The sequence below is a fragment of the Rana temporaria genome, chromosome 2 (genome assembly GCF_905171775.1).
Source record: "Rana temporaria chromosome 2, aRanTem1.1, whole genome shotgun sequence".
Taxonomy (NCBI): Eukaryota; Metazoa; Chordata; class Amphibia; order Anura; family Ranidae; genus Rana; species Rana temporaria.
The window spans coordinates 92584321-92598751 of record NC_053490.1 but is presented as its reverse complement, the minus strand read 5'-3'; the positions used below and the strand labels follow the sequence as shown (position 1 = coordinate 92598751).

The 14431-nt window shown below is 42.4% G+C and overlaps 1 protein-coding gene across 1 annotated transcript in view; it reads right to left on the bottom strand.

Annotated features, from left to right (window-relative positions):
* The window catches only part of MICU2 (mitochondrial calcium uptake 2), a 538279-nt gene that overhangs the window by 94465 nt on the left and 429383 nt on the right, over positions 1-14431 (bottom strand). The window contains 1 exon segment of the mRNA XM_040339327.1: positions 2145-2227. Within this exon segment, the coding sequence (XP_040195261.1) occupies positions 2145-2227 (83 nt within the window).

The following is a 14431-nucleotide window of genomic DNA, read 5'->3' as shown; positions in this document are numbered from 1 at the left end:
CTCCTATTATACTTTCACACCTCTTCCCTGGGCCAGTGGTTAACCACAGCTTCCAATACCACCTCTACGCAGTCAACACCTAGATCTATCTTTCTACTCCCCATTTTACCTCTCAATCCCTTCACATATGACAAATTTACTGAAAGACAAATGAGTATGTATGTCACAGCATTTCCTCAAACTCAATTGGGGGGATTTTTATAAAACTGGTGCACTCAGAATCTGGTGTACCTGTGCATTTTAGCCATTCCGCTTATAACCTCAGCTTGTTCAACTGAGCTTTGGCACTAAAACCTGGAAGCTGGTTTTGGGTGCAGAAGTGCACCTGGTTTTGCACTCTCCAGCTTTAGTAAATGAACCCGAATCTGTCTAAAACTGAGCTTGTAATATTTGCTCATTCCCAATCCCCCCTCGTGACTTTACCAATATTAGGTCTCGCCACACATGCCAGGGTGCTAGGTGTAATCCTAGACTTGACCTCTCATTTGGGCCCCATATCCAATCACTGGCTAAATCTCGCTAGCTTAACCTCTGCAACAGTTACAGAATTTGCCCCTCCTTAACCACTTCAGTCCCAAAAGAACTCCTTTCTGACCAGAGCACTTTTTGCGATTCGGCACTGCTCCTAAAATTGACGTCCCTTTTCCCCCCCACAAATAGAGCTTTATTTGGTGGCATTTGATCACCTTTGCAGTTTTTATTTTTTGCGCTAGGAACAAAAAAAAAAAACACCAAAAAGATAGAATTTTTTTTCTCAGTTTAGGCCGATATGTATTATTCTACATATTTTTTTTTTTTTTAACAGGGAAATTCTACATATTTTTAGTTAGAAAAAAAAATAAAAATCGCAAGACGCTAAAGGTATAGCGTCAATAAAATAGGGGATAGTTGTATGGTATTTTCATTATTCATTTTTTTTTTTTACTAGTAATGGCAGCGATCTGCGACATTATGGCAAACACATGGGATACTTGACGCTATTGTTGGGACCATTGTCATTTATACAGTGATCAGTGCTATAAAAATGCACCGATTACTGTGTAAATGACACTGGCAGGGAAGGAGTTAACCACTAGGGGGCGAGGAAGGAGTTAGGTGTGTCCTAGGGAGTGATTCTAACTGTGTGGGGGCTGGGCTACCAGTGAGACAATGATAACTGTTCCCGATGACAGGGAGCAGTAGATCAGTGTCCTGTCACAAGGCAGAACAGGGAAATGTTTACATAAGAATCTCCCTGTTCTGCAGCTTCGTGACACAATTGCCAGGACCTAGACTCCATGGGTCCCACAGCCACTTTCACGGAGCTTGCGGTAGGTACATTCCTTTGCGCAGCTGTGTCATCCTGCCGACGTAAATGATCGTGCAGTGGTCGACAAGTGGTTACTGAACGACACCATAAAACAACTTATTCACTTCCTGTTATCTCCTGCCTTGACTACTGCAACTCCCTCCTTACTATCCTACCTTTACATAGGCTATCCCCCTTTAGTCCATCCCCCTTTAGTCCATCATGAATGCTGTTGCTAGACTTATACACTTTACTAAACGATCCATGGCTGCTGCCCCTGCCAATCCCTTCACTGGCTTCTCCTAACCCAAAATACTAACCACAACATATAAAGCCATCCACAACACTGCTCCCAGCTAACTCTCCAGTGGCGGCCCACCCCGCACTCTACATTTGAGTGAAACACCCCAAATATCATAACAACAGCAGCAAAACGTGAACATCTGATTTTCAGCACAGAAGGGTACTGAAAAAGCCTTTATAGGCATAAAGAATAAATAGTAAATCCTACTGAAAAGGCAATTATTTTGTTACTCTGCCTTAAAGGGATCATGTCAGGATATAAATAATAGAAATATAGGAGCAGTTATTACACTGCAAAACAAGTCAGCAATAGTGACTTACATATTTCTATCCCAAATGCAATCAAGAAGGGGATTTCAACAATATTTCACGATCAGGGTTAGAAAAACAGATACTTGGCAATGTGCAAAGTGCACATAGTAACCAATCTCAGTTTAAGTTTACTGCATTTAAATCAGTGAAGACATAACTCAAATAGCCATAGTAAGGTCAGAGAAGGATTGCAGGGGCTCAGAAATATTGGAGAGGTACTGGCATAAAAGTAAATGCTTACCTTGAAAAACTCCCTCTTTTCCACCTGTTCATTGCCATCAGTATCCAGCATTTGGAATGCAATATCGAACCCGGCCTTTGGTTCTGAAACAGGAAAAATACTCTTAATGACTACATAAATACCCTTGCTGAATTAGACTGTAAAGTGAAAAGCCCATCATGTGATGCCTATGCTTTAAAGGAAATGTAATCTAATCTTTTCTTACATCAAAACTGTTAACACAAAAGTTAAAAAGTTGACTGAACTAGATGAACTTGTGTCTTATCAACTTAACAAAGTAACACAATGCTCAGCTTTAGGTCTCTGCTTAGAAATGTACTACACGTGTGGTATAAACACAGGTTCATACATACCACCCACATAAGAAAAAAATAAAATAAAATATTACAAGATGAAATTCACATCCACCTGCATGAGTTCCTCCATCCAGGCATGTACTGGCCATTGGGACTACAGGGAGTTTCCCGTTGGGCCGATGGCTCAGTGGGCCGGTTTCAGAGACAGCCTGTCAAAGTAATGGCTGTGCAGCTCGCCCTCCACTTCATGCAGTGATGTGGGAAGGATGATAAAAATACATAGGAGAATAAGTGAAATAATAAAAAAGAGGTGCGTGAGGACTCCTTATGTTAAGCTACTTTTTGCACAATTGCGTATAGTTTATATACTGTTTTTATGCGTGTTTGCAAAATTAAAGTGGGCCTGTCTGGATGAAGTCCAGGGCCAAATTTTTGTCTCAGTCCAGCCCTGCCTCCATCTGACAAATTTTGCCCCTGCTTGGGCTAGTCCTATATTAAAAAAGAGCCATGGGGGAGAGGGTTAAACACAAAATTACTGCTACTCCTCCAGTGGTAGGGGAAGGTATCAACACAGGATCTTAAAGTGAACCGACTAGCAAGCCTGCATGAAAAAATTACCAACATATACAGTAAACGTGTAATTTATTATTAAAAAGCAATCCTTGAGTTCCAGTAAAACACCTTGCCAAGCCAGAAGAAAGGAATCTGGGAAACTAATGTAATCAGTCTTCTCCACGCAGCATTTCCTCACTCGCGTCTCCCACAGTGATCAGACTGCAACATAGTAACTTTGTAGGAATCATGCAAAACAATAGCCCAAGGCACTCTTAGGGAAGGCATTTAAACATACACCAAAGTCTACACCACTGGTCCCACTTTGATCATCAGTGTTTCTCAAATTGTTCCGTATATAGATCACATTTTCCAGACTTCCAGCTATGAGCACAGAAGTATTAATTGGCAAAAGTTTAATGGAAACACACTTATGAAACGCAAGTCTGTGAACAGAGACATACCGTAACTAAAAGCAACCTGGCTCCAATGAAATGTGGGTTCCCACACATGTAATGGACAAACTCAGATTATCCTTTTGACCTTTTATTAAGATGGGACCGTGGTGTTTTTGTTTCTATATTTAAATGTTTGTTGTATTTTCAATAAGGATAGTTTTACTAAAGTTTCCAGATTCTGGCCTGGCCTTAATAGCAAAATATCGTGCATAGGATAGCAGGTTGCCAAAACAGAAGTACTGTATACTGCGAGTTATAAAAAAAAAAACAGTAAGACTTTTGCCTGCTAAGGGCTCAAAAATCAGATATCCTAAAAGTCAGATATCCTTGCGATGGCAAGAAAATATATTTTATTCAGTACAGTATATGACTGCAATTATGCTTGAATACCATGGCATTACGTGCCCAGGATCCATTGCAAGCTTGGTAGTAAAGGCCCCAGTTTGTGAAGATGGCTTTACAACTTTACAACTACAGTATAAGGTTTGCAGTTTGTCAGTCTTCAACCACAAACCCTACAGCCTGAGAGAGGATGAAGCAAATATCTTTCTTTAAACACCTAAACTACACGTAAACCACTTATTAACCACAAAGCCTACACAGCCAACACCAACTTAACCACAACAAAGCCAGCTGCTCAGCAGTTTTGCATATTATCCACACTTGATTTTAATAATGAATAATACAATTATTTTTCCTTCATAATGAATTCTACACAACGGCCCAATAATAAAATAATCTAAAGTTTTGGCAGAAAAGATTTGTTTAGCATTCCGAAGTTAGAGAATCAAAAAATTACATAACTCCGTTATGCCAAAATAGAATTGATATACTGTATTTGAATTTACATATCCTATTAAACAAAACAAGGACCTTGATTCCTATTAAAAAAAAAAAAAAAGTAGAATATCTGCAGCCCATTATTACCAATGAAGAATCTAGAACATTTCTGAAAATTTACACAATGGATCAATTCATTAAATTTGTTATTTCTGCCCTGTTCACTGTTTTTCAATACAATTATCTGTTAACATTCACAAAATGGAAATATTGTTTAGGAGCAGATTTTTTTATTTTTTGCCACATGAAACTACAATTTAAAGAGGACCCTGGTAGCTGGCCTCAAAAGGGAGCAGGCAGGTTCCTAATTTTCGTAGTATTAGCCAAGTTCCATAGTCCGTTTAACGTTTGCACTCCTCAATTTGCTCTTCTGATACAACCGCTATAAATTCTAAAATCAAGATGTAGGCCTTGCATTCTTCAGGACTGTGGCCCTCAACAAATTCTAGGGCAACAGACTATCACAACGCTTACATATTAAATCCCCTGGACATACTTTCTATTAACATGTATAATAATATATGGGAGTTCACCGCTCTAAGGGCCCTTTCACACTGGTGTGCTTTTGCCGCGTTTTTGCAGTAGAAATAGCGCTATTAAAACGCCCATAAAACGCTCCCCATGCCCCCTCCATTGAAATTAATTAAAAACCGCTGTAAAAACACGGTAAAAACCGAGCGTTAAAATCACGGTAAACCAGTGGTTTTGCCACAATTTTACCGCGTTTTTAATTCATTTCAATGGAGAGGGGCATGGGGAGCGTTTTAATAACGCTATTTTTACAGCGAAAACGCGGCAAAAGCGCACCAGTGTGAAAGGGCCCTAAGACAATTGCCCCTCCTAGGATCAGCTGTCTCCACAACGGAATGGGTGCCCGGCTCTGTTTGCAACAGAGATATAGAAACAAAGATACGCTGGATCCATAATTCACCTTTTTATTGTGTAAAAATAAATGAAACACGTATATCATCTTGGCTGGATGTTTATGTTAAACACTTACTTCAGCTGTGGCTGAGGAATTGTACCTTCTGTGTATATTTTATATACCTGTCTGTATCGGTGTCCTAAATAAGGAAAAAAAAAAAAAAAAAAAAGGCCAGGCAGAGGGCAAAGTCTATCCACCGATATTGCTTGTGGCCTCCATGCAGCTAATCTTAACACTATTATTATGATCTCTCTGTATGGCAGCCATCTTGGTAGAGCAAGGGCTTTGCTTTCTTAGTTTAGAAAGCCTGCAGTGAGGAAAACAGTACAGTACTGAGATTGAGGTTATCCTGAGACTAGCAGTCAGATACCAGTCTTAGATTTTCCCCTGCAGATAAAAATTCTGTAGGCACAGGAATGATTAGACATACTCTCACACACTAGAAAGCACACTGCAATGCTCCAGGAGGATTTCCTGGACTATTTCTAGATGTTTTCAAAAACATAGGGCCAGATCCACGAGGATCGCCGCATCTTTGAGCGGGCGTAACGTATATATTTATGTTACGCCTCCGCAACTTAGATGGGCAAGTGCAGAATTCTCAAAGCACTTGCTCCGTAAGTTGCGGCGTAGCGTAAATAGGCTGGCGTAAGCCCGCCTAATTCAAATGTGGAACAGAGGGGCGTGTTTTATGTAAATGTTATGTGACCCGACGTGATTGACGTTTTTCTTGAACGGCGCATGCGCCGTCCGTGGGGGAATCCTAGTGCGCATGCTCGAAATTAACCCGCAACAAGCCAATGTTTACAACGTGAACGTCATTCTACGCAAAGCCCTATTCGCGAACGACTTACGCAAACAACGTAAAATTTAAAAAATTCGACGCGGGAACGACATCCATACTTAATATAGGATACGCCTCATATAGCAGGGGTAACTATACGCCGAAAAAAGCCTTACGGAAACGACAGAAAAAAATGCGCCGGCCGGACGTACGTTCGTAGATCGCCGATGGAAACGCCACCTAGCGGCCAGCGTAAATATGCAGTTAAGATACGACGGCGTAGGAGACTTACGCCGGCCGTATCTTAACATTTAAGCGTATCTCAGCTTGAGAATACGCTTAGAGTTGCGACGGTGGGGATTCGGACTTACAACGGCGTATCTACCGATACGCCCATTGTAAGTCTTTGTGGATCTGGCCCATAATCTTTACCGAGTTCAGGTCCACGATAAACTGTAAAACGCCTTTTCTCAAATGGCTATGGTATAAATTTTCCAGATTGCTCTTTTTCCATCTCACACTTATTGTTGAATACAAGTTAGAATACTTTAACCAGAGCCTATAGGACGTGAATCCATTGACCTTTAAAAAACTAAGGTTTGCTTTGCACACACACAGCCACAATGTGTAAGCAAAAAAGAATAAATAAAATTGCTTGGCCCAGCTTTCAAGGCTTCTGTGAGGCAAGGGTATCACCATGGACCCCCAGGAAAACTGAATACTTAAATCCCAGTATAATGCAAATTTGCATAAGCTTTGCTTTTGCCGTTTTTAAACCTCTGTATTTGTGGGAGGGGGGTTGTGAGTAAAGTAGACTTTTCATGAGCTCCTGGACATCTCTTGTGACAAAACGTGTGGGTGGAGCTTAGTGCTGACGGCATTGCACCCACTCAGTCAAGCAGAACATTGTTACATGCTTCTCCCTCTGTTATATTTTTGTGACTACCTGTCTGTTTTTAGAATAATCATTTTTTTGACTGCACTGTAGCGTATTTGTGATTCTCTTCTTATGTTTAATGCAGTGTGCCATCTGTGTCCGAGATTTGTTTGGGCAGTCCCAGCTTGCATTTCACAGTGCCCTGAGCAGATTCATAATATGCAGTTAGACTTCTTATCATTCAAAGTCTAAAAATCTGGTAAGCTGCTTGTTTGGCTTTCATGGTGGTGGAGTGGATGCACAAAATAAAAAATTTATTTAGACGTACACCACCGCTTCCAGCTGGCCAGACATTCCTTCTACTGCTAAAAGCTCATGGTCACCATGAGATTAAAGCAAAACTATCCAGCAGTCTCTGCCGAACAAACCATGAGCCGATTAGCAGATGACAATCCGCTGATCAGAGCTATTCATCTATAATGTGACAACCACCCCCCCACACCCACCTGCCGCTTCACTGTAATTTTTCCCCTTGTTTACCCCCTTACTACAGTCAGCTAAAATGCAGCCCCCCCTGTCACTATTATTCCCCCCTTCCACACCAATCTCACAGCACCATTCTCTCTACCCCCCACACTGATCCTGCCCACAACACTGATTCACTGACTTCCCTGCAGCTACCGGCTTCCCTCCACTGCCCACCCACCGGCTTTTGGTACTGCAGGGGAGTTACAAAGAAAAACAAAATCATAACATCCTCCCTGTTGTTCCAAGCCCGTCTGTAGTGGACCCTCCCTCACCAATCATCTGGAATTCCTCCCCACAGTGCTGTTGGTCAGCTTTCCCTCCCCCCGCCAGGTGCAGCTGCTGCATCAATGTGGGAGATCGGTTTTAGAGTGGAGGGCTAATAAACATGTGCTTACCAGCCCCCGTTTTCATTTCTGAACACAGTGAGCAATCACTCCTGTGTTCATTCATCAATGAAGCTATTGAACTCTGTCTACTATGCTTCAATGTATAAATTAATAGGAGCTTCTAACAGACTTTTATTTATTCCTATGCAGATGTGTAGTGAAGATTTCTCTACACACAGTTTACATTTGGACTTCTGCATTCTGCACCAATTGCATATTGTGTACATCTTTTTCTAGGAGGTCTATACACCTTGTATGACAGCAATCTACATTTGAGGTTATGAAAGCATCAATAATGGTTATCAGATCTTATGGGCCTATGTACACAACATTTTATAGATGTTTCAGTTATGGTTGACAGATCTTCTGGAGTGGATATGACCACTACCAAAGCAAATCAACTTGTGTTTTCTTTTTTTAATTCAAAATGCCACAAAATACCCAAATCTCAATGGTGCTCTTTTCAGTATCTGGAGGGCAGGATGGATAAATCTGGGTACAGGACCATAAAATATATTCAAACTCCCTCAGCCCAGTTATTCAGAAAAGAGGTCTTGAAATGATTTTGATGCATATATTACACACAATAATACATATGTAACTGAGGGAAGAGCTTTTCTACAGGTGACATACAGTCATGTGAAAAAGTATGTATGGAAATGTACTTTTTCAATGTATTTGAACAAACATTAGATCTTGATTCAAATAGTACTTCTAGGTAAAGGTGATATAGTTGCACAAATGCCACATTAACGTGATGTGGTGTATTCATTTTCATGAACTAAATCTACAAAAATGCCAATTTGTCACATAGAAAAAGTAAGCACACCCAGATTTGACACTATTCAAATACATGAAAATAGAATCAGGTGTTCCAATGGGGGATAGGATAAGAACCTTATTTTGGCAGTATGCAGAGGGAAGTTATCTTATTTAAACCTCGACTACCTATATGGTCTGGTGTTCTCTTTGCTACTGATGTACACAGCATCATCATGCTAAGATCAAAAGAGCTCTCGAAGTTCCTCAGAGAGCAAGTTGTGGATGTCCATGAGCCTGGCAAGGGATTTGAAAAAAAAAAACCAAATGATTTAAAAATCAATCAAGTAAGTAAGAAAAATAATCTACAAGTGGCATAGCTTTCAAATCTGCTAATTTGTATAGACTTGCCTGGCCCATCAAATTTAACCCAAGAGCTATTTAATGCTTAAAGGGGTTGTAAACCTTTGTGTTTTTTCACCTTAATGCATCCTATGCCCCGAATTTCCTTCTCAGCTCTTCATTGAATGCTATCAATCAATTCCAATAACGCAGGCGCCAGGGGGCGGGGCCGAGTCATACACTGGATGCCGAGTGTATGACACGGGAGTGCGCCCGCAAGGTAAACCCCTTGGGAGAGAGCTTCCCAGAGGGGGACCCCAGAACAGGAGGATCGGGCCACTCTGTGCAAAACGAACTGCACAGTAGAGGCAAGTATGGCATGGTTGTTATTTTATTTTTATTTTTAAACGGGAACCTTTACAACCACTTCAGCCCCAGAAGGATTTACCCCCTTCCTGACCAGGCCATTTTTTGTGATATGGCACTGCGTTACTTTAACTGACAATTGCGCGGTAGTGCAATGTTGTACGCAAACAAAATTTATGTTTTTTTCCCACAAATAGAACATTTTGGGAAAAAAACACAATATTCTTCACAATACGCTTCAATCAGGTTTGCGCAAAAGTTAAAGCGCCTACAAAATAGGTTGATTTATGGCATTTTTTTTTTTTTTTTTAAACTAGTAATGGCGGTGATCTGCGATTTATATCGGGACTGCAACATTACGGCGGACAGATGGGACACTTTTGAAACCATTGACATTTATACAGCGATGAGTGGTATAAATAGCCACAGATTACTGTATACATGTCTCTGGCAATGAAGGGGTTAACACTAGGGGGCGATCAAGGTGTTAACTGTGCTCCCTCAGTGTGTGTTCTAACTGTGAAGGGAGGTGACTGACTGGGGGAGCAGACCGATGAGTGTTTCTATATATTAGGAACACACGATCTGTCTCCTCTCCCCTGACAGAATGTGGATTTGTGTGCTTAAACAGACAGACCCCCATTCCTGCTCTATCAGGAGCGATCGCCGGTGCCTGGCAACGGCTCCTCAGTGACGTGGCGGGCACGTGCCCACTATACCCTTTAAAGGTGGCCGCAGTACAGCTACGGCAATTTGTGCAGGGGAGCCATTCTGCCGGCAGGCAGTCAGCATGTGGTTAAAGAACGCTCTTTCAACAGTTGGAATCAATGTGCATGCATGTATAATCAGAAAGAGATTGCATCAATTTAACCTGCATGAGAGGTGTTTTAAGAAAAGGGCACTGCTGTCCAAAGAGAATAGAGCAAATCTACAGTTTGTCACTGAACATACAGGCAAAGACTGGGCCTTTTGGAACAATGTGCTGAACAGTGATCAAAGACATGCTTCCCTGCAAACCAAGGACATGACTTTAGGAGCAGAACCATGACTTACTCTGCACCATGGGAAAGGAAACTGCAAAGTTTGGGGTGCTTCATACTTGACTTGAGCTCATAGTTCTCAAGTCAACTATATAGTCTGCATCATATCAGTGTGTGCGTGATATGAGAGTGAGGTAACCGATAAAGCTTAAACTGAACCGGAAATTAGTCTAACACAATAATAATCCATAGCACACAAGCAAATCCACCAAGGAATGTCTCACAAAAATAAGGGGGTTATGGACTGCCCTAGTCAAAGCCCTGATAGGGGATTTTTGGAATGGGTAGCTTGTGGAATTTTGCATGATGTAGAATAGAGAAAAATCTGACTGGTGGGCAGTTATACAAAATGCCTACAAGAAGTCAATTGAAAAGGCACTTTTCTCTTGTGTTTTAATTCAAGTATATAACCTTTATCTGTAGACAATATTTGAATGTTTGCCTGTTCAAATATGCCGAAAAAGTCCACGGTTTCCATGTGATTTTACAGTAAAATTTTTACTTGACTGTATACAACGCAAAATTGCACAGGGCAGCAGAAGCCTCTCCCAAAAATGTGCAACACCGCCACAACAAAAGAGAACAGCAAGCACATCATCCATTTATGGTTAATTTTAGGATAATTCATTGTAAATTACCTAAAGCACACCATTAATACCTACTGCCTTATCAGACCTACACATTAACTTTAAAAATAGTATTTCCAGGAATCTTACACAAATGTTGTTTTGAAACTTATGGTATCCTCTTGAGTTGGATTATGGCACTTTTAAATTATGTCACGTTGAAAACATTTAATCCTCAAAATAGTTATTCTGCAAGAAAAAAATAAAATAGAAACCAGCTAAATTTTAAATCGCATACCATTTTAGCTTATCTGGTGTGAAAGGCCAGTTTGCAGCCTTTAAAATTGTCCTCAGACACCTAATGTTCGTCAAGCAATCTTCAGAAGAAGTGTGTCCTCCATAAAACCAACCACAAGTAAGAGCCAGAAATTAAGAGCTGCTGGAACATCCAATGTAAAGAATATTCTCTCTCAAAAATGATTTTTTCCTTCTTGATGGAATGTTGTTCTAAGATTTCTTAGATATTGGTTGTATTCTGATGCCTCCTGAGCTAAGTGAAGTGGATCGGTATGAAATATAATTCCCAGGCACAGACAGAAGATGTTTGTTTCTAACAAGGGTCTTGCAATCTGTTACAAAGGCATGAATAGAAGCAAGTACAATGTGTCTCACAAGTAAAGGCCACTGGGTTTACAGGGGGCCCATCATAGGAAAATGATGGTTAGCATGTGGTAAGGATATCCTATGCTCCGTAAATTATTCTTTGGGTTCAATTGACAGCAGTAAAAAAAAAAAAAAAAACTTTTGGATTATGCGGACAGCATTTCTAGGTAACCATGGGTTTTAATTATCTTTCAGAGGTGTACAACTAAAGAATGGGACTCAAAGTCTTTCAATCTTAAAGACAAAGTTTACCTTTCGAGAACATGTTACACGTTCAACCCATTTTATCCCTGTGAATAAATGAACTACAAGTGCGGACACAGCCTTTGCGACCATCAGCTTGTAGTTTTCAATAAAACTCCCAGGGTGTTGAGCACTCGAGTAGTTCATCGAGTCTCCCTGTCTTTGTGAAACTGCCTGCCCATATGCAAACAGCTTATACCGAATGTCAGAAGGAGTCCTGCATGGCACAGATCGCGGGAGAAATTCTTTCCAGGCTCCTACAATAACTGTAAACGCACATTTTTTTACCTGGAAAAAATGTGGCTTTATTTATTCGACCCTCAGGTTAAGAACCACTGCTTTAAAGTGAACGTATCCTTTAAAAGCAGTGGTTCTCAACCTGAGGGTCGAATGATTGTCAGGGGTCACTGAATCCTGGGCTGTTTCCAGTGGTGGCTGGTGCTCAAACGAAAAAAAAAATAAAAAAAAATTGCAGCCCATCAAATGCAGCCACTGGGCCCATCAATTGTCATCACTGTGCCATGCCATCAATCGCAGCCACTGTGCCCATTGTCGCCACTGTGCCAATTGTCGCCGCTGTGCCCTGTAAAATGCCCCTCCCCCGCCCGGCACTTACCTTTCTGGGGGTCAGCCATCCTCCTTCCACGTCCCTCGATGTCTTCTCCCGCCCTCGAGGACGCTTCAGCCAATCAGGTTACCGGTAACCAGAACCGGTGAACCTGATTTGCTGAGACGCCTGTCAGTCCTATCTAAGGAACGCACCCCCCGTACGTCCCTTAGATAAGTTTCCAGAAGCCAACTACAGCCTGAGGGCTGTACTCGGACCGCTGGCTCTGATAGGCACTTCCACACAGTCAACCAGCTGCCGTTATTTAGGTGGCCGGCGCTCACTATCCGGCCATCTGAACAGTCGGCGGCAGCAATAACATAGATTCATGCAATCTATGTTATTATAATCAGTGGCAGTGTGAGAGCCAGAGGGGGTGGCGCTCCGGCGCCCTCTATAGACGCACCGCCACTGGCTGTTCCCAAAGCCTGCACCGTTCTCCTAGCCTTTTTGCGGCCGCCCAACTGGGCTGTTCCTGGAGCCTGCGCCCGCCCACTCAGCCTCTTCACAGCCGCCCATTCAGTTCACAGAATGGCTGGGGTGCAGAGACTAGAGGTCAGCTGATTGGTGAGTAATAAGCAGTGGGAGGGGCTGGAGGAGACCCGATCTCCTAATTCCGGCATAGGTGTCACTGCTACGAGACACCACAAAGTTGGAGACACAGCGAAGCCCGAGACACAGCGAGTAACACTACCTGTGATTATAGTTGCCATTAAAAGTCCCCACTACAGTTCTCAGATCAGCAGATGACCTTGATCAAGAGCACCCAAGTTGGCTGATCAGAACTCCCTGCCAGTACTGCCACTCATCCCATTCCCCACAACCAAGGAGTAAGAGAAGGAAAAAAAATAGAGAATACATGGAAGGGAGAGAAAAAGAGGTGGAGGAAGAAAAAGGAAGAGAAAGAACAAGAAAAAAAAAAACAAGAAAGGTGGCTAGAGAGAGAGGAGAAGGAAAAAAAAAGAAGAAAAGAAATTGGGATAGAGAGATAAAACAGAAAGAAAGGGGAACAAAAAAAAGTGTTGTACATCATAAAATGTACCATAAGAGATATTAACCACTTGCCGCACGCCAATGACAAATTGACGTCGGCAGAGTGGTTTCAATATCCTGAGTGGACATCATATGACGTCCTCAGGATATTGAGCCGCTGCGCGCCCCGGGGGGCGCGCATCGCGGCGATCGTTGTTGCAGGGTGTCAGTCTGACACCCGCAACACCGATCTAGGTAAAGGGTCTCTCACGGAGACTCTTTACCATGTGATCAGCCGTGTCCAATCACGGCTGATCACGATGTAAACAGGAAAAGCCGGTAATCGGCTTTTCATCACTCACGTCTGTCAGACGCGAGTAGAGGAGAGCCGATCGGCTGCTCCTGTGACAGTGGGGGTTGGTGCTGATCGATTATCAGCACAGCCCCCCCAAGGATGCCCACTTGACCACCAGGGATGCCCACTGGACCACCAGGGATGCCCACTGGACCACCAGGGATGCAAGAATAAAAAACACAGGTATGCCACCCTAGACCACCAGGGATGACAATGACAAAAAATGGATGCCAATCAGTGCCCGCAATGGATGCCAATCAGTGCCCACAATGGGCATCACTGAATGGCAGGCAGTGTTTGGCACCGATTGGCAGCTATTAGTACAACTCATACAATAGTGCCACTTATCAGTGCCCATCTATGCCCATCCGTGCCACCTATCAGTGCCCATTCATGCCGCCTATCAGTGCCCCTCCATGGCGCCTATCCGTGCCCATCCATGCTGCCTATCCGTGCCGCCTATCCGTGCCCATCCAATGCCGCCTATCTGTGCCGCCCATCAGTGCCGCATATTAGTGCCCATCAATGCCACCACATCAGTGCCACCTCATTGGTGCCCATAAGTGCCACCTTATCAGTGCCTGTCAGTGCCCATCAGTGAAGGAGAAAAAGTACTTATTTACAATGTTTTATAACAAACAAAAAAAAATGTTTTCAAAATTTTCGGTATATTTTTTTTTTGCAGAAAATAAAAATCCCAGAGGTGATCAAATACCACCAAAAGAAAG